Raw genomic sequence first — 26943 nt, 5'->3', positions numbered from 1 at the left:
ACTCTTATTTTTCTTACTTGCACCCTCTACATTGCTTATGCACGTGGATCTCTACTCTGTAAGCATTTTTAGTGGTATTTGTTACACACTTACTATGTGCCAGGCACTGTACTTAATGTTGGAATAGATACCAGATAAACAGGTTGGACACAGTCCCTGTTCCACATGGGAATGACAGTTGTAATCCCCATTTTATAGATGAGGTAACTGAGGCACAAAGAAGTGAAGTGACTTGCCCAAGGTCACACAGTAGAAAAACAGCAAAAAAAGAATTAGAACCCAGGCCCTTTAAGTACTCCCAAGTCTAGACTCTTTCGACTAGGCCACGTTGCTTCTCAAGTGCTTCTCACTTGATATTCTCCCAACCTCAGCCCCACAACACTTATATTCATATCCTTATACCTCTCCATTTCCCCGATCTCTAATTCTAATAATGTCGGTCTCTCCCTCTAGACTCTAATCTCCTTATAGGCAAGGATTGTGACTACCAAATCTATTGTATTGTACTCTCCCAAATGTTTAATGCTGTGTTCTGTACAAAGAAAACACTCAATCAGTACTACTGGTTGATTGCAAAGTCCCACTCGTTTCAGCAAAGATTTTTGACTAAAATTGTCCTTCCTGGCTCTGAAATTAGAAATGATAATAATAATTTAAAAATAATTAAGTGCTTACATGGTTCAAGTACATGCTATACTAAACCATGGGATAGATACAAGATAATTAGGTCAGGCTCAGTCTGACTCATAAGTGGTCGTATGGAGACTCATAAAAAATGACTCACAAGTGACTCATGGTCTTATGACCTCACAGGTTGCTTTCATAGTGACCTTTCAGTCCCTCAAGAATTTACCTACATTACTATTATTATTTAATATTATTATATTATTCATAATTTAATTTATAGCTATCACACACTATATGATTTACTAGATTATTATTATATAACAATTATTATCAATGATAATAATACTTAAGCACTTACTATGTGCCAAGCACTGCATTAAGTGCTGGAGTAGAAACAGGATAATTAGATTAGAAACTGTCCCTGACCCATATACTTAGTCTCTGAGTTCTATGTGGGACAAGTACTATGTCCAACCTGATTAACCTGTGCTTATTCCAGCACTTAACGCAAAGTAAGCACTCAACAAATACCTTAATAAATGAAGGAATAAAAATGGGGCTCACAGTCTTAATAGAAGGTAGAATAGGTATGATGTTCCCATTTTACAGATGAGGGAACTGAAGCACAGAGCAGCTAAGTGACTTGCCTAGGGTCTCCCAGCAGACAGTGGTAGAGCCAGGAGCCAGATCCTCTGACTCCCAGGCCTGTCTGCTTTCCATAAGGCCAATTCTTCATAAATTCTTCTTCATCCTGCTCTGGGAATGGTGGTGGAGCTAAAAGCATATCACCTAAGAGCAGTAAATTTGAGGCATTTCCATCAGGGAGGCAGCCCAAGTTAAGGCTCTGCTACAAAGGCTTTAGTTAATGCAGCTGACTCAATATGAATTCACTTTTTTCTGCTCATGTTTTCCTTCCAAAGGAGAATTTCAATTAACAGGAATATAGGGATATTATAAGCAAGAATCTGTATAGCCCTAATTTTCAGTAAAATCAATGACATAATAATTTTTTTTGTATTTTAGTGATACTTTTTTCTTATGAAATTTAATTTGTAAAATAAGTTCTGTAACATATATAGGATGCCGGGTATAGCCTATTGAAAACAACTTTAAATTGGTGATTTTTTTTGTATTTTGAATGCTTTATTTTTAAAGTCTGTCTACACTGTTGCTGAGTATAAAATATAATTATGCAATCCTTTCCAATGTAATACATTTTAATAGTGATTCTCCAGGCCAAATAGAGTGTGCTTTAAAAATGGTGAGGAAAGTAAACCATATAGGAACTCAATAATTTTAAGTAATACTTTTTTATGGTATTTGTTAAGCACTTTCTATGTGCCAGGCACCTTAGAAGTTTAATTCTGGGACCACCACACTTCTGCAATCCCTCTGTAATTTATTGAACACTTAAGGACATAGAGATTGGTTCATCTAGTGGTGATATAGAATTTTGCTACCCAGGAGTTTGAGTTTAGGCCAAGCTTTATCTTATTCTCATTAACCAAAAGGAGTTGGCAGTCACTGCAGTGACTAGTCATGCCAGTCAGGAGAAAGAGACATGCCATATGCTTTCTATCCATCCCCTTTGGTACTTGCACAGGGTCACACTGAAAGGCTTAAAAGAGAGAGATGATGACTGCTCTTTCAGAGGAAGTTGCAAAATGTGTTGACTACAGGGTCATGATGACTTTAGGGTCATCATCACACCTTCAAGTGCTGTAGATGACATGCCCTCTATGGCTGGTGCAATGTAAAGTGCTCTACAGAACTAAATAAGCAGCAGTTGCAAAATAAAACACTCTCTGATTTCTGACATTTACATGTCTGTGTCTAGTAAGTAGCCTACATTTCATAAAAGGTGTATAATATCAATTTGCACTCATTCCTCTTTAAATAAATTGGGTCCCCTCAGTCCATAGCTGTATATGACCACCCTAATAAAAATGTATGTGCCTTGCTTATATTCCTTATCATGATTATTTTGGAATTATGTTCCCCTAAAATCCTCCCTGGGTGCTAGACAAAGAAAAATCACAATATATTTTGGTTGAGCTTTACAGTCCAATTATTTTACCTCTACTTCATCTGTTAATTAAGAAACATTCAATGAAACACAATTTATTCTTCCCCACCATCTAAGAAGATCTTCTACTGAAAGAAGGCAGAATTACCTTTACATTATAATGCAGATTATTGTTGTACCCTGGTTTGACACAACTTTCCATTTTCTTCTCTTTTTTCTCACTCTTTACAACTTTCGTAAGACAGATAGTCTGGTGTGATAAGGACTGTAAGCTTCTGTTTGGCAGGGAACATGTCCACCAACTGTGTTGTATTGTACCCTCCCAAGAGGTTACTACAGTGCATACAGTAAGTGCTCAATAAATGAAATTGATTGATCATTAATATAATAATGGGCTAAAAATAGAATGCACTTAAGAAAGTGGTGTGATAACAACTGCAATCTTTTTTGCTTGTCACATACTTATGCTTATAAATACCTTTCATTAATTATGTGGTCATCTAGAAAGCTGCGGTACTTTTTAACTTTTCTACTGTCTTAGGCACTAGCTCTTGTACATATCCCCTTATCTTTCTTTCTCCTGTCTGTAAATCATTTTAGTGTCTGCCCCTAAACTCCTAGATTGTACCCTGCTTGAGAGTCAGGATGCTATCTACTAACTCTAATGCATTCTCACTAGTGTTTATGTGCGTAATTAATGAAGTTTAGCACTGGGTTGCCTAAATCTCCCAACTCACATTGTTTCAGGGGTCTCAACTTCTAGAGTTGTGCAAAACCTGAGTTGATCATTATCACCACTGAATACCAGATACTGAGTGCTCCATACACATGGATTTGTGTAAAATGTTTGGGCAAAGGCAAACATCTTCTTCCTTTAGGCTGTGAAGTCTCTTGTGGGTCAAATTTCTATATAATCTCCCCAGCACTTGTTACTGTGCTTTATACAGTGTAAGTACTTGATAAATGTTTGTGATGACATCACAGACAAGATGATGCCATTCCTCCCATCTCACAATTTATATTCCAACATTTGGTCAAAAAACCTCACATTTTCTAAACTATATTATCTGCATTATATCTATCATATTTAAGATCATATATATATATATGTATATGTAATTCATACCATCTATCATATTTCAGATTCATTCATTCAGTGTATTTATTAAGCACTCATTGTGTACAGAGCATGTACTCAGTGCTTGGGAAAATACAGTCAACAGTGACATTCCCTGGCCACAACGAGCTCATAGACTAGAGACTATATCACACACTTCAGATTTTTTGATTGAAGAAATTCAACCAGATTATTCCATTTATTCCATTCATTCAGTCAGTCATATTTATTGAATGCATACTGTGTGCAGAGCACTGTACTAAGTGCTTGGGAAAGAACAATGCAACAATAAACAGTGACAATCCCTTCCCACAATGAGCTCAAAGTCCATTTGCATATATAGCTACACATATGACCCTGTATGGGTGTTATTTATGTTAATCATCTCAATGTTTATGGTAGTATGGCAGTCTATATTATTTTCACATCAAATATTCACCAGGCTCAACCTCAGAGCCAGTTATGCTCCTGGAACCGAAAATGCCTTCTGGGTGCCATGCTCTTCAAGCACCCATTTGGTGAAGATAGACATAAAGAAAATAGTGCACAAATGTTCCTCTTTGAGACAAACATCAGCATCTTGTACCTTAAAATAGAGCACATAGAAACCACCAGGGCATTTCATTCAGGTAAACTAAAGCTTAACCAGCTGTATTAGGTAGTTGCCAATTCAATTAAATGTTTTCAGTGCAAGAGGCAGAATGGATGAGGTTGAAATTCCATTTCCCATTTTATCCTTGGTAAATATGTTTACTGGTGGCAAAGTCGCTGAAGGATCTGGGAAATTCACCCAAGCCAGGATTTTCCTGAACAACAATAACAAAAATGTCCTTGCCTAAGTCATTATATTTTTTATGGGTTATTGGTTCTATTGCTTTTGTTTGGTTGAAAAAAAAAATGGGGCTAGTGTGTGCCCCTCCCCAGCCTTGCACTCTTAAGGTTTCCAGCAAACATCATTTGTTTGGCTTCTAGAGGAGTCACCACTGTGATTGGCTATATAGAGACTGGCTGTAAGTAAAATCCATATGTAATGCCTCTGTCAGCAAAGATTTGCTAGGAGAGAGTTTATAATAAATATTCACATCTGCTGCTTCGGACACCCTAATCCATCCTACAGATCTTTGCTGTATCAGGTTTTGTTCTAGATGAAGAAGCCCAGTAGTTGTAAAGGTTTGCAAATAGGTCACATTCATCATGGTTAGCTCAACTTTCCCAATTTCCCTCGCCTGCAAATATTCATGACCACTTGAGGCATAATTTGGGATTACATTTCTAAAAGCATCTGGAGATGATTCTACACACTCCCACCCCCCCCCCCGCACCCCCACACCTCCCTTTTCTAACAGCAAATCGGATTTGTAACCCTCCTGCTACTCACTGAGGTCATTTTTCTGTCTGAATGATGACATGCAGAAAACCACGTTGGCAACAATTAGATTGATGTGAAAGACAATATAATTCCTAAGTGAAGTGCAAATTAGACTGTCAAAAGCAAGGCCCGATACCCGGCTATCCTAAAAGATTTTGAGATTAAAGGAAAGCATCCTATTCTTTCTAATCTCATAATTTACTGTTTAGCTGCTTCATTAACTTCCTTAATGTCAGCATTAATTCAAGTTCCACTATGCTATACCGCCACTTCCCAAAAATATACATACCAGAGACTGGACGGTTTTAAAGATACTGCATTTTGGCATTCATTTTTCCCATGCAAGAGAAATGCTATTTGTTTTGGATCGTGAGTCCTAATCCTGTCATTTCTTAGTGGAGAGTGTCAGATCTTTAAAAGTAATGTCAGGATTTTTTCAGAACTCGAAGCTCATCATTATACTTGGACCAGACTTTTACAAAAGGAAGCAGCAGAATCGTGGTTTCAAAAACCAGGGCTTCAGGTGAATTACTGAACAAACTATCAACAGTTTCACGTAGAATTCTAAAATCATCGCAAGTCTCTGCAAATGCTCCGGAAAGTCTCTCGGACGCTCGGTGCCTAGAATGTAGCCTTTGCCATTATAAAATGGGCTCTGTGCGGTTGCTTAAAATCGATACGAACCACAGGGTGTTTTTATTAAAATCAAATGAAAAGAGAATAATGAAGCTGTCCGTGTCATCTGCATAAAGGGTAAGTAGAGATCCTTTAGTTCACGCAATCCCGCAGAAATCGAAAGGCAGCATGGTTATCGATCGCCCCTACTCTGGAGTTGCATCCTTCCTCTAGAGAAAGCATGGTTTCAGGAGTCGGGAGGGACCCGTTAGCAGGAAAACAGAGCGGGAGCCAGCCGCCTCCACCTGACCAGTGGTGACCCCGGCCTGCAAGGGTCAACTGCAAGGGTCCCGGGGAACTTTCATCCCCATCTCTGTCTCTTTCTCTGTCCGTCCATCCGTCTCTGTCTCCCTCTTTGCTTCCAGGTCGGATCGTGGCCCAGGCGAGCAATGACGGCACCATCCACATGCTCGATCTCAAATCGGGGCAGCTTCACAAACTGACGGGCCACGAAAACGAGGTGCACAGCGTGGCCTTCACCCACGACGCCGGGCACCTGTTTTCCGGGGGGGCGGATGGGACGGTCCGCATCTGGTCCTGAGACACCCCCGCCCCCCAAAAGAATCTCCCCCAGTCATCTCCCCCATCTCCCTCCTCCCCCAGGTCCCCTCGGGAGCCCGCAGGGATGTAAGTGGGGTGCATTTTCCCCGAATAAAAGCCACCCATCCAACTTGGCCGCGTGTCCGAACTGCCTCCTCCATTCCCCTTCCCCTTTTTCCCAGTTGGGATTGAGGGAGCCGCCGCCTCGATAAGGAGGGGGGTGGGGGAGACGCCTCGCTTGCCAGGACGCCTAAAGAAGGACCAGACGGGCTGCGAGGGATTGATTGCAACCCGGCCCCATCCCCGCACCTCCGCCCCGCGGAGACTTTTCCTCCAAATCTCCGCGCTGGAGAAAGAGCTGAAGTTTCCCCGGGCGTCCCGGGGGTCCTGGTGGGAAGGAGGGGAGCAAGGAAGGCGGAGGGGAGGGGGAAGGGGGAGGCCTGTCTGCGGCAAAAGGCTCGGCCACCAGCCGGAGCCAGGGCGACCTTCCCTTTCCAGAGACGTGCCTCCTCCTCTCCGGGAGTGGGGAAGCCGGGGACGGCAGAGGGTTTCCATCGACAGAACTTCGGGAGAGCGACGGAAGACCCGTTAGGCGTAATGGCATCGGCCCAAAGCCGGGGGCGGGGGATGGAGGGGGGGATGCATGGGCAGGGAGGGGACCCCTAGACCTCGGGAGCAGGAGGAGGAGGAGGAGGAGGAAGAAGAGGAGAAGGAGAAAGGGGAGGAGAAGTCAGAAGAGGAGGAGGAGAAAGAGGGAGAAGGAGAAAGGAGGAGGGAGGGAAGAGGAGGAGGAGTCAGAAGAGGAGAAAGAGGAGAAAGAGGGAGGAGGAGGAGAAAGAGCAGGAGGAGGAAGAAGAGGAGGAGGGGGAAAGGAGGAGGAAGAGGAGGAAGAAGAGGAGGAAGAAGAGAAGGAGTCAGAAGAGGAGGAGAAGAGAAAGAAGAGGAGGAGTCAGGAGAGGAGGAGGAGTCAGGAGAGGAGGAGGAGTCAGGAGAGGAGGAGGAAGAGTTAGAAGAGGAGGAGGAGGAGTCAGAAGGGGAGGAGGAGAAGGAGGAGGAGGAAGAGGAGGAGGAAAAGTCAAGAGGAGGAGGAGAAGAGTAGTCAGAAGAGGAGGAGGAGGAGTCAAGAGGAGGAGGAGAAGGAGAAGGAGGAGGAGGAGGAGGGAGAAGAGGAGGAGGAAGAGGAAGAGGAGAAAGAAGAGGAGGAGGAGTCAAGAGGAGGAGGAGAAGGAGGAGGAGGAGGGAAAGAAGGAGGAGGAGTCAGAAGAGGAGGAGGGCGCCCTGCCCCGCCCAGCCCCGCCCCGCCCCGCCCCGCCCCGCCCCGCCGAAGGCGCTGTCCGCGGTGCTGAAGCCATCCGTCTCCCGGGCGCGAAGGCATGGACCGCCCCACAGCCAGGACCGGAGCCCCGCTGCCCGGCCCCTTCCTTTCCTCCTAAAGTCGCCCCCCACCCACCATCTCCCCGCGCCCCCCCCCCCCCGGCCCCCGTCCTTCCCCGGGCCGCCGTGGGGATGCCCGGGCGCCGCAGGACCTGAGCGCAGCGGCGGGGGATGAGGCCGAAGCTCCCGCGGGAGCAGCCGCCTCCGGGCTCCAGCTCGCCGCCCCGGCCCCGGCCCCGGCCCCGGCCCCGGCCCCAGCCCCGGCCCCGGCCCCGGGACAAGCAAGGGCACCGCACCCCCGGCCTCGGGCAGGGCGTGGGTCTCAGTGTGTGAGCCCCTGCGCCCGTCGGGGGCTGGGGAGGGAGGGCAGGGGGTGGGGGGTGGGAAGGTGGGAGGGGGGGTGGGAGCCCCAACGGGGAAATCGCGCCCAAGGAGCGGAGGAAATCCAGCCATCCCGTCAAGCGCAACACGAAGCGACTCCTGGAGCCTGGAATTCCCCCCGGGGCGGGGGCAGCGCCTTGGAATTCCCAACGCAGGACCCCCATCCCGATCCTTCTGCGCTGGGCCGGTCGGGGGGACCGGCCGCTCCTCTCCCGGCTCTGCAATCGGGAGGGACGGGAGAGAGGATGGGCTCCAACGCGTCCCCGCAGGATGCGTTCCTCGGATAGTCGAAGAGGAACGGCTCCTCGCCCGAGCCCGCCTCACCTTTCCGTCCCGATCGGCCCGTGACCCCAGCAGCCCTAACCGCCCGTCTGATGAGGTAAGTGCACCTTATTAACGGGAGTTGCGTTCTTCTGCTCTGAAGATTAGATGCCGAGTCATATGCACTGTGATAAGCGGCGTTGGAGGGGAGGAGGGATGGGGGGAGAGCTCAGTCGGAAGGACGGACCGCTCGCTGACCCGATCAAATCTGGACATCAACATTTTGTTGGATGGGTTTCGGGTTTCTCTCCCAAATAAAGGGATCCTCAAGATGACCGAGGGCATCTCACCTTTGCGGAATAGCGCTTTCCTTTGACTCAGCCTTAGAACTTCATTCCACCCTGGGGGCCGGGGGGGGGGGGGGGGGGGGTTACGGCAAGTACATTGGGAGGGGAAGTATCTTGACTATTGCCACCTCACCTGACATGACAGTGTTAATTTCCAATTTGGGAGGAAATGTGCATTTTGCCTTTATTCGGCGAATTCATTCCTACCTGTAGCTGGTAGCAGGATAAACTCTCTTCTTACCAAGTCTCCGGTGACGAATGGTTGTATTATCCCTGACATTCGTATAGTGGAGCAGAGAGTAGAATGCATCTGTCAGCAGGCATTGTACGTATTCTGCTCAAAGTTAAACTAGACACACACAGACCCACGCACCTCCACACACACAACACAGACACACACGGACACACAGACACCGATTTCCATGAATGCAGCTGCCTTTTAGTAAAATAGCTTCACAATTTTCAAAGGTTTGATTCGCCGGAAGGATTTAGGAGATAACTGCTTGTCAACTGTATCGTCTAGCTCTCCTAGTGAGATTCTAGGTTTGCCTTTTCTTCCTCTGTCATGAGTCATTGTTTTTGACACGTTTTAAAATAAATCCATCTGCTTTATCATTACTCATAGAAAATTCCAATAGTAAAGAACAACTTCCCTCAGGGTATAAGTAAATATATTTCCTCAGATTTTCCTTTTGTCAGAATACAGATATTTCATTAAAATTGAAAAATCAAGTATTTTCATGAGCTGTGGCTCATGAAAAGTTTTGGGAAGAAAGCCTTTTTTTAAAAAAAAAAAAGTTATTCTTTACCCCTTTCTTAAAATAAATGAAAGTAGTTTGTCATTATAGTAGCTCAGGTCTGGAAAGAAAACTAATGCATGAGTGACATTTGTAAATAATGTTATAATCCTGACATTTAATATGGGCCGACCAATAGGATGTCACAGGAAAATGCATTATGGATGAATTTTCTTCCCTGCTATTTCTTAGAAAAAAGACAAGGTTGTCCCCGTGTCTTTTTTTTAAAAAATTGAGACAGTCACTCTACACATGCATTAAAGGCTTTCCACTACTGGTGCTTCAGACACCTTACATAATTTTTATATCACTTGAAGTTTGGGGTGGCCAACGCCTCCAACTTTATCATGCAACTCTGTAATGCAGTTTTCAGAAGCTTTCATACACCAGTTTAGGTGCATCCATGAATTACCAAAACTATGAAGAAAATCAGTTTGAAAACATTCTCCAAGCACCCACTTACTTTATTAGTATTCTATGATAATTAGCATTCAGTGAATACCAGGTGCTGGTTATGACATATATTCCTTGTCCATTCAAGTTTAATGCTTAAAGACTGGACCAATATGCAGAAATGCATTTTGCCAAAAGTTTTAGAAAGTGTTATTCTGATTGCCATTTTTATTCTTCCCTTCTTTTCTACATGAAATAGAAAGGAGATTTGCACCCCCCCCTTGTTGCAACCCAGGTCCACATTTACTGTTCTAAACCTCTGTACATCAAACAGAACTTCTTTAATGTGAATAAATTCGTTTATGCCATTACAATTCCCATACATGCAAAACTTCAGATACCGTTACCTTTTTCCAGCTTTCACTTTTAAGCTCTCCACACTGTTTCTTTTTTTTAAATTTGAATATATTGAAGTTGTCTAATGTGCCACTTCCATGTGATATAATGGCATTATCCACCTAAAGTGAATTCAAATTCTCTTGATCTACTCACTTTGCCTAACCTGAGGCATATCACTTCCACTCTCTAAGACTTGGCCAACTCATCATTAAACTGCAGTAAAATCTTAAACCTTTGAAACCAGATGATGAATATGAATTGAGATTTCCTGCCTAAAAATGTTCCCAAAGATACCATTTTCAAGCAGATATTTCCTAAGCTGAATTCTCTAGATGGAAATTTAGAGACATCAAAAATCATTCAATTTGAGCTTTTAAAAGCCTTTGTCTACCCCAGTGAGCAGGTTGAAAGGACGGTCTTTATATCTTTTCCTACATTGTCCAATTATTCTTTTTTAAATATTTGCTTTCAGCCCATCCTCCCGGTGTTCCAATGGAGGCAGCGGGGTATTTTTAACAGTAGAACCATACGCAGAAGTTCTTGAGGAGGGGGATGGCTTTTCGCATTCATGAAGCCTGCATACTTCTATTGATAATCCCTGGTTGGGTCATCCCAGCTGCCATCAATCATGAAGATTACCCTGCCGATGAAGGTGACCAGACCTCAAGCAATGACAATCTGATCTTTGATGACTACCGAGGGAAAGGGTGTGTGGATGACAGCGGCTTTGTTTACAAACTGGGAGAACGCTTTTTCCCAGGGCATTCTAACTGTCCTTGTGTCTGTGCTCTGGATGGACCTGTTTGCGACCAGCCGGAATGCCCCCAAATTCACCCAAAGTGCACTAAAGTGGAACACAACGGATGCTGTCCTGAATGCAAAGAAGTGAAAAATTTCTGTGAATATCATGGGAAAAGTTATAAAATCTTGGAGGAATTTAAGGTATGAGCTACCCACCCTACTTACTAATAACGTGCCAGAACACTTATTTTCAAGCTTGGGCCAAGAAAGGTCTTGAGGGGGGAAAAGTCTCTACTAGATCAAGCGTATCATTCCTATTAACATTTAGTCCTGGTTAAGAAATATCGAACTAGTCTTGTCGACTTTTCTGTTTGTAGATGCTTATGTTTTTTGTGGGTTTTTTTTTTTTTTCAATTAGAACAGTAGACATGATGAGCAAACAGAAATTCTTTAGGGTGTGGCTGGACACAGCTGAAATACTTTTGTGCAAGAATCAATTGTTTGGTATCATAAATGATGACCCATTTAACAGAGACACTGCAATTTTTCAGTCCCCATAAGTTATTATGTCTATTAAGCTTTTGCATCCTGTTTTACTTGCACCATTTTCTACAAATTCCAGAGCTGAAAATCTAATGATTATAAGGGTAAATGCTACCAAAATGCCACATTCTTTTATCATGGTCTCCACATTCAGAATACGAAAGTTGTCATACTTATAAATAGCTGGATACCCAGAATTTAATACACCATATTATCCATGTGATCCATTCATAGGTATCTTCAAGGAACAAAATCTCTGGTTGTCTAGGGAATCACAAAGAGGTTACCCTTTTCTTTTTCCTAGCAATAAAAAGGTTGAGTTTTTGTAAAAAAAAAAAAAAATTCTAGTTTGGATGTTTTGGACCCATGGAACAATATTATGAAGCTCATTTTATCCCTCGCATTTGATTTTCTTTTTTCCCTTGGCTAGTTTTAATTAGTATCACCTACAAGTCCAATCAGTGGCTTAAGGGTCTAATTTAGTGGATAGGAACGATGTCCCTCATGAATGAAATGTCACTGCCTCCCTTCAAGGGCCTAAATTCCTGCTGGATAGAACCTGAAGCCTTCTATTTCAGGCTCACAGATCCTTTTCAATCCATTGATCCTATCTATTGAGTGCTTGCTGCGGGATGAGCACTGTAGTGAGTGCTTAGGAGAGTACAATACAAAAGAGATGGTCAATATGCCCCCTGCCCACAACAAGTTTAGCGTCACAGGGGGAGGGAGACATTTATATAAATAAGTAAATTAGGGATGTGGACATAAGTACTCTGGGGCTGTGGAAAAGGTGAATCAAAGAGGTAAATCTAAGAACAAGGGAAACACAGAAGGAAGTAGGAGAAGAGGGAATGAGACCCTACTTAGGGAATGCCTCTTGGTGGAGATGTGCCTTCAATAAGGCTTTAAAGATGGAAAGAGTGGTTATCTGTCAGATATGAGGAGGGAGGGGATTCTGGGCCAGAGCCAGGATGGGGGCAAGTGGTGATTGGTGAGATAGATGAGATGGAGGTACAATGAGTAGGTTGACATTAAAGGAGTGAAATGTGCAGGCTGGGTTGTAGTAGGAAATCAGGGAGGAAAGGTAGGAGGAGACAAGGTGATTGAGTTCTTTATAGCTGATGGTAAGAAGTTTCTGATTGATATGGAGGAGATGATGATGTTGGTATTTAAGTGCTTACTATATGTCAAGCGCTGCTCTAAGCTCTGGGGTAGATCCAATGTTATCAAGTTGTCCCACGTGGGGCTCACAGTCTTAATCCCCATTTTACAGTTGATGTAACTAAGGCACAGAGAAGTTAAGTGGCTTGCCCAAGGTCACACAGCCCACACATGGCAGAGTTTTTGAAGTTGTATTTGAAGTTTTTGCACTGTAAAACCGAGAAATGTGTTAATGACAGGATCTGGGAAACAGAACCCCCTTTCAGTAGGTGAAAGATCATCTTTGCTTTGCCACAGTTATCTAAGTGTGTTATCAGAGCCCTATCCTGGGGATTAGACTGGTAATGACCTGATAATCTACTGCTCTTGCTAATACTGCTATTTTATAGCATCTCGCATGTTTATTTACAGTGTTTCCTTCTAAAGGCTCCCATCATACTTTACAAACCATCAGACTGAATTTGCTATCTGATTCTCACACATCACTGTCAATGGTAGCAAAATGCCAGTGGCTCATAGCATAATTTGGCCTCCATCACTGGCATGAATCCACCTCTACGGCAGAATACAATGCCCATTTTAACGTTTCTCAGCAGTGCAGCGCAGTCAGGAATAGACAAATGAGAATGTCATAGAAAATTGAAATTTCGGGGATCAAGGCGGAAAGTTACAAACCTGATTCACTCAGAGATCTAAAACCAGGGTACGGCACTACAGAAAGGACTTTTGAGTCTTAGATCTTGAGGGCCTCAAAGGACAGGGACAGGGACATATCCAATTCCCACCTATGAATCCTCTCCCAATGCTTAATACGGTGCTCTGCACACAGTAAACTTAATAGATGCTATTACTACTACTACCACCTCTCAAACAAAGCATGTTTCGGAAGAGCTTTGCTAGCAGCAAAACTGATACCCTTACAATCACAAAGAAACCCTTTTATCTAGGACTCTAGCTAATCCATGATAGCCAAAATTATCCATATCTTCTTTACCCCATCTCCAGACCTGCTTGCAAATTAAGAATCTTTGTAGAGAATCAGTACTTGTTGGAAGGTGGTTTTTGTCATTTTTCATTTTTCATTTTCTTTGTTTCAACATTTGTTTTTCAGTGGTTGTTTAAATAATTTATTGATGGTACCTTTGGAACTGATTTTATTTAAAATTGTAGGTAGAGGGTATTAATTGCATTCTTTTTGTCAATTGCATTGGGCATACTTGGCTCTATTACATTCTGCAAAAATATATATGCATAAAAACCAAAAGATCAGTCTTCATCCAAGGACTGAAATTTCTAAGGCTAAAGCCCTTATTCAACCCATTTATCAATTTCTAATCTACTGGGTCCCATGTTGAAAGGGTAATTACCCAGCATGCCTTTACAATCACCAGATGGTAATTTGTAATTTCTAGTTCCATCAGTCTCTTGTCTATGCTTCCTTGGCAAAATACATCATTTAGGTCATCTTCCATACTGACCAATAGTGGAAATGGAAAATGAAAATGAGGCAACATCTAGAGGCCCTTTTCAAATTTCACCCCAAACCTTACAAGGTTTGATTACTAGGCTATTTCTAAACTCTGAATTTTCTTTTCCCTACCACTCACAGGTTTTGTTCGTCATGGGATATCTCCAACTTAACTTTTTGTAACTTTTCAAGATGGTGTGGTTAGTCTACTTCCTTTTCTAATGTAACATTAGCAGAGCAATATGTATTCAAACTGCCTCTGATATGTAAGTTCCCAAGTCGTACAATATTTCCCCATCAAGAATCTCTGCAGTAATATGATAGAGATGTTTCAGTGATCTAATTTGTAGGTTACTCAGGTCCTTTGCTTCACTGATCCTGCCACCCCCCTGTTTTTTGTGGCCATTCCTGGATTGTGAATCTCCATCAACATCTTTTGTTCCAGGCAGTTTTTATTAACACCTTAAACAAAGAAGTGCTTGGAAGTGGAAGCAAATGACTGAAATAAGGCTTGAGCTAAGTCCAGGTAGAGTTGATCAAGAATCTGTAGTTATGATAAGGTTTCTTGATTGAACTATAAGAAAGACCCCTCTTCCTCAAAATAAACTCTCATACTGTTTAGCTCTTTATATTTTGACTTAACAGAGTTAGTAAAACCCTGAAGACAAATCATCTCACTGTTGTTTCTGATAAATTAGATTCTTAAATGATAAATTCTGTAACTTTCCCCTGAAGGTCAAAGAGAAGCAGGGTGACCCAGGGGCCTAGATACCATGATAATAGTGTATATTCTATTTATGATGGTTCACTGGGCCTCATTCCTCTATCACTATAATGGGGAAAATATACTAGCTTCCTTCATAGGTTACTGTAAAATAAATGAAAGCATTGGTAAGGAGTGAGGGCTATTAATAAAATTTATGGGGCTGGGTAAATTCCTTCCCAATTGGAAGGTACACATTTGACTGCTCATGTTCTCCCCATTTGGAAAACTGAGCATGTGCATGAGAAAAGAAACTCATACATCAGGCAGGCATCTGATCCCATCTACTAATCCTCTCTTACTCTCTCAGGCACTTAGCACAATGCTCTGAAAGTAGGTGGAGCTCAGTAAATATTTTGGTTAATTGATCTAGGCCATTTCCACTGTCTTCCCTGACATGGACCTGCACTGTCAAATCTGGGTGCCCTAGACTAGCTTTTGACTTGTGGAAGAGAGGTAATATTTCCCTAAGTATATACTTGAGGATTTTTTTACATGATTTTTTTAAGCACTTACTATGTGTCAGGCACTATACTAAGCACAGGGTAGATACAAGTCAATCAGATTGCATGCAGTACATGGTCTTAGGGCTTAGAGTCTCAATCCTAATTTTACAGATGAGGTAACTGAGGTCCAGAGAAGTTAAGTCACTTGCCATTTACATCGCAGGCAGGTGGTGGTGGCAGGATTAGAACCCAGGACCTTCTGGCTCCCAGGCCCATACTCTATCCACTAGGCCACACTGACCAATGTTGGCCTATCCTTTGAGACAGTTCCTCCAAGAAACCACAAACCAGAACATCGTAGATGCTCGTGGGCTAGAAATTGATGGACTTTTAATTATAATAAATAATTATTTATGAGATTTGTTAAGCACTTACTACATGCCAACTACTATACAATCACATCAATCAATCATATTTATTGAACTCTTACTCTGTGCAGAGCACTATGTTAAGCACTTGGGAGAATCCAATATAACGGAGTTGGTAGACACATTCTCTGCCCATAAAGAGCTTTCACTCTAGAGGCCCAAGTCTAGAGTTTACCTATCTGACACAATCCCTGGTCCTTATGGGGCTCACATTCTAAGAGGAAGGGAGAACATGTATTTCATCTCCATCTTACGTAAGAGAAAATCAAGGTGCAGAGAAACTAAGTGACTTGCCCAAGGTCACACAACAAGCAAGAGATGGAGCCCAAATTAGAATTCAGGTCTCCTGATAACCAGTCCTGTGCTCTTTCCATTGGGCCGTGATGCTTTTCTCTTGCATATTCAATCACCGGTATTTACTGAGCACTTACTGGGTGCAGAGCACTTACTACATTCTTGGGTGAGTACGTTAGAGTTGGTAGATGTGACCCTGATACCTCATCTACCAGTCTTCTGCTGCATTTCTCTGGGCTACAACTATTCTTCAGTCATAATGAACATTGGTAGAGGATATATATGTGCATCTCCTAGTGCATTCAGGGCTGAAGTTGAAAAGGAATGTGTTAAGTATGCACAGCTGTGCTAAGGGACCTAAGCTTCCTGTTTGTTTGCCGCTGAAAACCAACCACTTAAGGTGGAATGAGTATATCCATGACCGTGTTCAATGATTCACAGACCTACTAGGCCACGGGAATGTACTAAGGTTCAAAAGTCTCAATTTAGATGCATGAGGTTGGTTTAGTCTTACGTTGCTCACCTACCTTCCTTATTTTTAGTGAGTGGGTTACCTCGCCCTTTAATTTCACCATGGTTATTCAGTCATTCCATTGTATTTGTTGAACACATATTGTGTGCAAAGTACTGTACTAAGCACTTGGGAGAGTACAGTATAACAATAAACAGACACATTCCCTGCTCAAGATGAGTTTATGGTCTTGGATGCTCAGTCTTAGCCTACAGTTCTGTGTAGTGGCAACTAGGCAAAAGTAGAAGAGGGAAATTCTGAATACTCCCTATGTTTCTATTGGATTCAGGGGACTGCCCCCTCAACAGTTCCCTGCTAAACCTGGCTGAATTTGATTTGTCTGTCCATGTAAGTGCCCAGAAATGAATTGAACTGAGATTAGATAAGGTAGTTCCCCTGTATTGAATTTAGCCAAAGAACACTATTTCACTCTGATTGGTCCTCTCAGGATCTATTTGTCAAACCTGGCTTTTCCTGATTGGCTTGCTAGTTTATTCCCCCAGTTAACTGGAACATTTGTTTTAATTTATTGCAGCTAAAGCACTTACTATGGTGAGTGATTAGTTGTTAGTTGTTCCCTGCAACTGAAAGAGAATATCTTCTGGTAGATGGACGGTGAACCAAAGATTCCTAATTATAACACAGATAATATCGCATTTCAGTCTGATGAATACAAGGAGATGGACTTGTTTTTGAGTTAGCTATGAGGAATGTATCATAAAACTCAGCTCTTTCACAAGGGCCCAAGTCATCATAAATGTTAGAGATGCACGATAAGGCCAAGCCTTTGCATATCAGCAGGACTGTATTTAAAGCTAAACAAACTCCTTACATTTTGGTTTGGATGAAAATAAATACTTCTATTCGGGGAAAGATTTTCTTAGTTCCACAATAGTCAGATGTCCATCCAGGTGCTAAATTCCCACAACTCATAGAATCCTGCAGTGAGGACATGTACATCATTCAATGTAAAATTGCAAATAATTTTGCTATTTTCCATATTGGCATCATTCATGTTTTGCATTATCTTGTTGGAAATGATTTTTTATATTTGCTTAGTTCTTACCCTGAGCCAAGTACTGTACTAAGTACTAGGAGAGATGCAAGAAAATAAAATCAGACTCAATCCCTGCTCCACTTGGGGGTGACAATCTAAGTGGCAAGGAAAACAGATATGAAATTTCCATTTTACAGATGATGTAACTGAGGCACAAAGAAGTTAAGTGATTTGCCCAAGATTGCACAGCATGCAAGTGGCCAAGTAGGCATTAGAACTCGGGTCTCTTGACTTGACTCCCAATCAGTGCTCTTTCCACCAAGCCACATATATATCCACACTGGCAGGTTAGGTTTAATCAGCCTAATTAAATGGCAGTATTTGAGAACTGATTTTGAACAAAATCTTACAGTAGGCACTGTAGCAAATAAATCATCTTTGGAGGGTTCAGAGACCAAGGGAAGAATCTGGGAGAATCCAGAAGCAATAAACACATCAAGTTACAAAAATGTAGACATATGATAAGAACCATGATAGAGCAGAGTCAGTCAGGTTTAGGTTTTCCGTCCTTATAAATAAATGTTATTGGTTTCTAGAGTTAACAGAGAAAAATTCTGTGAAGCACTCCTGGAGGGGGTGATGTTTTGGAAGAGGTGAAGGAACCCACTTTGACAAAGAAATGGGTGGAGAGATAGGCAGTGGGGCAGAGACAGATGCATCATATATAAGATTAAGCAGGGTTGCTTTTGATTGATTGATTTAATTGTGGAAAGAGAATGTGAGCAGGATGCACAGGAGAGAGGATGGCTGGGGATAAAGGTAATTAGCAGAGTCATTTGGTGGAGAGTCCTGATCAAGAATGTTAATCTGATGCAACTCTTAGCTGAGAATATAGGCTCAACAAGAGGGTGGGGAAAGAAGAGCAGAGAAATGTTTGAGAAGGATGTTTTGTATGCTGTGTGAGGGTAAGGCTGGCAGCTTTTGTAATAATCCAATTCCAAGATAGTCAGGCTTTGCTCATGGATTGTGGTTGTTGGAATGAAGACAATTGATTGGGTTTTGGAATTAATATTGTAAACTCAGTAGGGTTTGGATGTGAAGGGAAAGAAAGAGTGGTGTCAGAGATAGCACCAGGATAAACAAATGTGGGGAAGAGAATGATAGTGGGTGGAGAATCTGCAAATACAAAGGACTAGAATATGATGCTTTCAACCTAGATACTAACAGCCATTAGCAATAAAACTATAGAATTACAGTGTGCCAATCAATGGTATTTATTAAGTACTCACTGTGGGCAGAGGCATGTACTAGGGCTTGGAGAAGACACTGTGAAAGAGTTGGTAGACAAGACCCTCCTCCCAAGGAGCTTATGCTCTTGAGTGGGAGAGCTTATGATCTTGAGTGGGAGACTGGCATTCAAATAAATTATAGATAGGAGAAAAGGATGTGTACAGAAATACTGTGGGTGGGGTGAATATTATATGCTTAAGAATACAGAACTAAATAAATAGGGGAAATGAGAGCCGAATCAGGAAAGGCCTTTTGGAAATGTGATTTTAGTAGGGCTTTGAAGGTGGGGAAAGAAAGGATCTGCTGGCTATGAAGGAGGAGAGAGTGCCAGGTCAAAGGCAGGATGTGGACAACGAGTAAGGCAGTGAGACAAATGAGATGGGGGCACAATGGTAGGCTGGCATTAGAGGAGCGAAGCAAGCAGGCTAGGTTGTAGTATGAAATCAACTAAGTGAGGTAAGGTAGAAGGGGGAGATCTGATTGCCTTTAAGAAGTTTCCATTTGTGGAGCTGGATGGGCAATTTTAGAGGTTTTCGAGGTGGGGGGAGTGATGGACTGAATTTTTTCTAAGAAAAATGATCTACGTAACAGAGTAAAGTATAGACTGGGGAAGAGAGGCAAGGAGGTCAGTGAGGAGGCTGATAGAGTAGCGAAGGCAAGACGTAGGTGCTTGGATCAGCATAGTTGCAGTTTGGATGGAGAGGAATAAACAGATTCTGGTGATGTGAAGGTAGATTTGGTGACAGACTGAATATATGGGTTGAAAAAGAGAGAAGAGTCAAAGATATGGGCTTATGAGACTGGGAGGATGGTGGTGGTGAAATGGGAAAGTATAGGGGAGATCAGGAATTGTGTGGGAAAATGAAGATTTCTCTTTTGGATATATCAGGTTTTAGCTGTTAATAGGACATCAAGTAGAGATGCCCTGGAGGCAGGAGGAAACATGAGTGCAAAGGACTAGAGAGGTAGATTTAGGAATTATTCAGTAGAAATAGTAATGGAAACCATGGGAGCAAATGAATTTTCCAAGGGAGTGGGTGTTGCTGGAGAAGAGACAGGAACCAAAAACAAAACCTTGAGGGACTCTCACAGTTAGGGGGTAGGAGGCAGAGGAAGAATTGGAAAAGAGACTGAAAATGAGCATTAGAGATCTAGGAGGAAAAGAGGACAGTGGCAGTGAAGCCAAGATTAGATAATGTTTCCAGCGGAAGTAATGGTCCACAGTGTTAAAGGCAGGTGAGAGGATGAGGAGAATTAGGAGGAAGTAGAGGCCACTGGATTTGGCAAAATGGAGACCATTGGTGACCTTGGAGGCCGTTTCTGTGGAATAGAGGGGGAAGGAAGTATTCTGCCATAAGGAATACACCCAGAGAGCACAGAAACTGTATGTTTTTGGGTTTCAGTCATGCATTATTTATTAGAAGTTTATAATAACCTTCATCATTTTATAGCTTTTGTAAAACCACAAAATAAAGTAGAATGCCAACCAAAGTTAAAAACTTATTTGTAGAACAAAAAGAGCATCTAGAATTTTCTTTGAATGATGAGAGTTTTAGATGACCATAAGATCAATCAATCATTTACTGAGCACTTTAGTATGTGCAGAGCACTGTACTAAGTGCTTCGGATTGTTCAATATAGCAGTATAACAGAGTTAGTAGATATAATCTAGACAATTCTCTAGATTGTGCACAGGGAATGCAAGTCTAGAGAATTGTGTAAGACACTGAAACATGAGCAAGGATCCAAATGACTTACAGAAAACTCAATCATATGAATTGAGTACTTACCTAGGGCAGATCACTGTCCTAAGCATTTAGTAGAGTACGAACAATTTCACAGTCATGATCTTTTCCCTAATAAAGTCCCCCAAACTCCCAGTGTTTGCATCTTTCTGTCTAAAGTGTATTCAGTCCTTGTTCCATTTTTCAACTTTGAAAAGATTAGGGGTTTGCTTCAAAGGAAGGTTGAGTTTCATTAGCCTGTCCCTGGCCAATAAGCTAATAAATTTGACTCCTAGACTACACTGTGCCTCAGTGGGCTGGGAAACATAGATGGAGAATGTGTGGTACCTCTCTGTAGAAGACAGCAGGGAAGGAAATAAGGAGCCAGAGGACTGAGGACAAAGTAAACCAGACACTGAAAGCAAGACAGATCAATCACTGGTATTTGTTGAGCACTTACTGGGGGCAGAGCCCTGTGGTATGTGCTTGGGGGCATTCAAAAGAGTACCTTAGTGATCCCTACACTAAAAGAACTTACAATTTAGCAAGACAGACATTAAAGAAAATTACAAAGAGGAGAGGCAACAGGGTATAAAGAAATGTACATAAGTTAGGTTGGGGTGAGTACTGTAAGTTTTTTAGATTGATACAGTGGGGGCAGGGAGCTGAGAGATCAGTAAGGGAAGGTTTGCTGGAGGAGAAGCACTTTAAGTGGGGCTTTGAAGATTGGTAGAGTGGTGGTTTGTAAGCTGGGAAGTTGGAAGATGATGGTCCCAGGCTGTACTGGGTTCCCTAGCATAATGCCAGCTATAAGGCATCTGCTCACAGTTGTCCTATCCAAGGTTTATGTCTGGACTCCCTTGATAGCCCAGAGACTGGGTTGGCTGACAGTCAGAACCTCCTTGACAGTAGCTTTCTTTCCTGAAATTCATAGTGAAAAAATGATTATCCTGGAAGCAAAGTCATGGAACAATACTAGTTTGTGAATTATTTCACAACCATTAAAATCCAAATCATTCAGAATGAAGAGTTTGATTTCCATTATTGACCACTGGCAAAATCACACTGTGCAACCTGATTCCTGCCCAGAAGAAGCTCACAGTCAGGAGACATACATTAATATAAATGTTATAGATACATGCATAAGTGCTATGGGCCTGAGGGGAGGTGAAAAAGGGTATAGATCCAAGTATGAAGGTGAGGGAGAGGGGGAATCAGGGCTTAGACTGGGAAGGCTAAATTTCAACATTGCTCTATTCTTGATGGAACTTATATCAGGAAGGATCTATAGTTATACAACAGTAAGGTATATCAAAAATGAGTTATAATGCCCTATTGCAAAAAAATGCTAACAATGGAGTATTGAAGCCATTTTGTTTGGCACTTATACCCAAATTTAATTTTTCACTGGAATTTGTCATTCCCCACTTTCATGCCATTCCTGTCCAAAATATCAATAATACTGTCTACCACTTATAGATGAAGAGAATGAGGCCCTTAGAATTAACTTGCACACGGTAGCTATGATTTGGTTGTATATCAGAATGAAAATGCAAAGGTTTGACTCCTGTTGACTCTTTTCAATACAAATGTGTTGTAGAAAAGGAGTTCTCAAATGATAACAGCCACACCACTGGTAAACCCCAAGATACTACAAAGGTTGAGATGTGTGACAACCGCTGCCTCATTTATTTATAGATTGAGACTGCATCCCACTATTTTCTCTCCTCTTTTGGGACCAGATGATCAGGGAGGCAGCATGGACTAGTGGAAAAAGCACTGGCTGGGAATCAGATGACCTGGGCTCTAATCCCAGTTCTACTATTCGCCCACTGTGTGACTTTGGGCAGGTCACTTCTCTCTGCTTCAGTTTCCTCAACTGTAAAATAGGAATTCAATATCTTTCTTCCTCCTATTTAAACTATGAAACCCATCTGGGACTGGGACTGTGTCTGGCTTGATTAACTTGTATCTACCCCAATGCTTAGGACAGTGTTTGATACATGATTAAGATTAACAAATACCATATATTATCATTGGTATTTTCAGGAGCAAGGAAATTTACTCCCCTGAGGTAAAAATGTGTGGGGTGACCACCTCCCACCAACAATGAATAGCCTTTCACTTCCCTTCCCAGTGCAGCCCTACAACCTGAAGAGGCTTGGTGGGTTACATGACCCTCAAGCAAGTTTTTTCTGGGAGGGGGAGGTTGCGGGTATTCGTACAGCACTTACTGTGTGCCAGGCACTGTTTTCTAAGCCGTGGGGTAGATAGGTTATCAAATTGTACACTGTCCAACATGGGATTCCCATTCAATCCCCATTTTGCAGATGAGGTAACTGAGGCACAAAGAAGTTAAGTGACTTGCCCAAGGTCATACAGCAGACAAATGGCATATCTGGGATTAGAACCCAGGTCCTTCTGACTCCCAGGCCCATGCTCTACCCACTAGGCACACTGCTTCTCCAAGCAAGTCTTATTAAAATCCACCTCCTCTAAGAGGCCTTCTCTACTCCTGCTTGCATCACTCTTTCACTTGGATCTGTACCCTTCATTTGCCCATAGGACTTAGTGCAATTATCTGTAATCAATTTCAGTGTTTATCTCCAGGTTTAGACTGTGAGTTCCTTGTGGGCAGGGATTACATCTACCAACTCTGTTATAATGTACTCTCCCAAGCCATCCACAATGTTGCTATTTGTTAAGCACTTAGTATGTGCCAAGCACTGTTCTAAATGCTGGGGTAGATACAGGGTAATCAGGTTGTCCCATTTGAGGCTCACAGTCTTAATCCCCATTTTACAGATGAGGTAACTGAGGCACAGAGAAGTTAAGTGACTTGCCCAAAGTCACACAGCTGACAGTTGCCGGAGCTGGGATTAGAACCCATGACCCCTGGCTCCTAAGCCCATGCTCTTTCCACTGAGCTACGCTTGTGCTCTGCACACAGTAAGTGCTCAATACATATGATCAATTCAATTCAATTGTATTCATTGAGGACTTCCTGTATGCAAAGAACTGTACTAAGTGATTGGTAGAGTACAATATAATAACAGACACATTTCTGCTCACAGATGGTTCACAGTCTAAAGGATTGATTGATGATTAGGTAGTGTGTGACTGCCTCTCTCAGAGGGCTGTGGTCTAAAAATGGTTTGAGAACGATTCCAAGATTGAATTTCTGGTCGGGGCAGTGGGCTGCAGATCATCATTCTTAAGTTCCTAGTATTCACCTTTTAAGCTGTAGGTCTAGTTCACAGGGGTTACCGAAGTCTTTTCTCTCTTTTGCTTACTTCAAGACAAGTAGCTATAAAAATTTAGGTTGTCACATCAAAGGTTTTCTGGAACCATGGCTTTAGAGTGAAAAAGAACTCTCGACTTTGCTCTGTCAGTGTTTAGGGGAAGCAGTGTGGCCTAGTGGAAATAGAATAGGCCTGACTGCCACTTGCCTGCTGGGCAAACTTGGTCACGTCACTTAACTTCTCTGTGCTTCAGTTTCCCCATTTGGGAAATGGCTATTCAATACCTGTTCACTCTCCTGCTTAGACTGTGAGTCCCATGTGGGAAAGGGACTTTGTCCAACCTGATCAACTTGTATGTATTTCAGAGCTTAGAACAGTGCTTAACATTGCTTAACATATAGTAAGCACTTAAATACCATAATTATTATAATTGATAGTAATAATTGTAGTATTTGTTAAGTGCTCACTGTGTGCCAGGTATTGTTCTAAGCCTTGGGGTTGTTGTCTGCATCAAATGCCGTTGAGTCGTTTCCCACCCATGGCGACTCCACGGACATGACTTTTCCAGAATGTCCCATCTTCAGCTGTAGTCATTCTGGTATGTTTTCTTGGTAAAAAATGCAGAAGTAGCTTAGCACTGCCTTCTACGCATTTAAAACTTGAGTCTCTGCCGTGGTCTTCGATCAACATTTTGATCAGTTGATCATCTGTATTTGACTCTTTCCCATGCCACTGCTGCCCAGCTCAGGTGAATCAACTTTGTCTGATGCCTCAGCTTAGACCTTTCCATTATGGTCAACCTTGATGAGAGATATCTCTCAATGTCATAACTCTAACCTTCATCAGCAAATGCAAAGTCTCCTGCCAAAAAAAGGCATTGATTCATAGGAGAGCACTGGGGTAGATACAAGATAATCAGGTTGGACATGGTCTCGAACCCCATTTTATAGATGAGGGAACTGAGGCACAGAGAACTGAAGTGACTTGCCCAAGGTCACACAGCAGATGAGTGGTGAAGTCAGGATTAGAACCCAGGTCCTTCTGACTCACAGGCCCAGTCTCCATCCACTCGGCCATGCTGCTAAGGCAGTTCTTCCCCCACCATCATCCAACTGTTCTTTTCAGAGCTACATGAACATTTTGAAGCTAAACAGCTTCTCTCTGCTCACAAATTTGTCAGGTGACAAATGTGATCCTTAGAATGGAAATAGGATCCACTCAATACATAGAATCCCAATTTTAGCAACCCTTTCCAGGGTCTCAGTTAACTAGCAATCTATCTTAACAGTGGACTAAAATTAACTTTTCATCAAATCTCATTAAGTATTTGCAGTGGCACATTATCAAAGGCTTAATTTTATTTAGAAATTACGGGTTTATAATAGTCTCATTTGGAGAACTGAGAAGGAGCTGACACACTTTCTCCTTGGTATTTCCTTGACCAGTCTCTCCTAATTCCTTAAATTGACAAGACCTCCAAGATTTCCTTTTCCACTTTGTTCTCTGCTGTTATATTTCCATGTGCTATTACCTTCTATAATATGGGCTTCATTTCAGTCTTGGCAAAGACATTCTCGAGAACAGTCAAGTAACCATTATGCCCAGTGAAGTAAATAAAACCATAGTGAAGTAAAATCCGAATAATGTCTATGATCTCTTAGCTTTGTCCAAGTTTTGAGAATTTTTGAGTCAGGAAATGAAGGTCACCCATAAACTATTATTGTCATGACCATAAATTGTTATCCTACTGTTAGATTCCCAATCCATATTTTAAGAATTCTAGAGCAGACTTCAAATGCAGTGAATTGGAAGGGGCACTGAACACCTACTCCCAAGATTAGACTTCTCCTTGATTTCTTTCCAGCCCTTCAAAACTGTGGTTGAGAGTCAATTAAAAAAAAACAAACAAAAACTTACCAGCTGATTTCAAAATTCCAACATTTTTCAAATCATCATCCAATGAACTTAAAAATATTTTTCTTGATAGCATTAGTTCTTACAGAAAATGGATTAATTTGACCTATAATCTTGAATTCATTTTCTAATAGCATCTAATGCTGACCCAAGAACTGCACTGTTTGCAGTTGCCCAGGTTAATTGAGTGATTTTTTTTAAACTCAAAGGCACCTGATTGTTTGATACAAAAATCTTAGGAATATGTGAAGTTTTGACAAAATCCATCAAAAATTTAGGGAAGCAGCGCCTTTTCCAGAGTCTACAAGTAATGCACTTGACACATACAGAAATCACCAAATTGGCCGTTTCTTTAGCACTTTTCCTTTTTTTTCTGCAAATCCACTGACTGAACCCATGATTACCAAAATAAAATAAAATAAAATAAAATAAAATAAAATAAACAAAAAACCTATCTATCAATTAGTAGGGAAATCTCTGTAAGGACGAACTGGTATTTCTGAGGAAATAGAAGAAGCAGTATGTTTTAGTGGATAGACTGTGGGCCTGGGAGGCAGAAGGACCTGGGTTCTAATCCTGACTCTGCCCTTTGTCTTCTGTGTGACCTTGGGCAAGTCATTTAACTTCTCTGTGCCTGAGTTACCTCATCTGTAAAATGGGGTAAGACTGTGAGCCCCAGGTGAGACAGGAACTGTGTCCAACCTGACAAATTTGTATCTAACCCAGCACTTAGCACATTGCGTGACCTATTTTAAGCACTTAACAAATACTACAACTATTATTAATAGATTGTGTCTATTGTACCGTACTTTCACAAGGGCTCAGTAGAGTGCTCTGCATACAGTTAGCACTCAAGAACTGTCAAGTAAATGTCTGTACCCACTATCTACCCCCAAACAGTCATTGAGGTGGAGTAAGCACTTAGCAAATACCATAAAAAAAATACCACTGATTTCTTTCCTTGCTAGTCACAGCACTAAGGAGGTCATTCTAATGCCATTTGAAAAGATCTCTTGAAGAGCCATTTCAATCTGTGAAACTGAATTTTGATTAAAAAAAAAGAGATCATATTTCATCAGTATTTAGTGGATGCATACTATGTGCAGAATACCACA

General features: G+C 42.0%; 2 protein-coding genes across 5 annotated transcripts in view; both read left to right on the top strand.

Annotated features, from left to right (window-relative positions):
* The window catches only part of SPAG16 (sperm associated antigen 16), a 772121-nt gene extending 765632 nt beyond the window's left edge, over positions 1 to 6489 (top strand). For 3 of the 4 annotated variants that reach the window (XM_029068266.2, XM_029068265.2, XM_029068264.2), the window contains one exon: positions 6180 to 6489. In XM_029068266.2, the coding sequence (XP_028924099.1) occupies positions 6180 to 6355 (176 nt within the window). In that variant the 3' untranslated portion in view covers positions 6356 to 6489. The remainder of the gene's footprint in view (positions 1 to 6179) is intronic. The other variant, XM_029068267.2, reaches the window with a different exon arrangement.
* Positions 6490 to 8166: 1677 nt separating this feature from the next.
* Positions 8167 to 26943, top strand: part of VWC2L (von Willebrand factor C domain containing 2 like) — a 136611-nt gene continuing 117834 nt past the window's right edge. The window contains exons 1-2 of the mRNA XM_029068389.2: positions 8167 to 8488; positions 10779 to 11248. Coding sequence (XP_028924222.1) covers positions 10859 to 11248 — 390 coding nt within the window. The 5' untranslated portion in view covers positions 8167 to 8488; positions 10779 to 10858. The remainder of the gene's footprint in view (positions 8489 to 10778; positions 11249 to 26943) is intronic.

This window comes from Ornithorhynchus anatinus, chromosome 7, assembly GCF_004115215.2.
Source record: "Ornithorhynchus anatinus isolate Pmale09 chromosome 7, mOrnAna1.pri.v4, whole genome shotgun sequence".
Taxonomy (NCBI): domain Eukaryota; kingdom Metazoa; phylum Chordata; class Mammalia; order Monotremata; family Ornithorhynchidae; genus Ornithorhynchus; species Ornithorhynchus anatinus.
The sequence above is the reverse complement of the archived record's forward strand: the minus strand, read 5'-3'. Positions and strand labels throughout refer to the sequence as shown.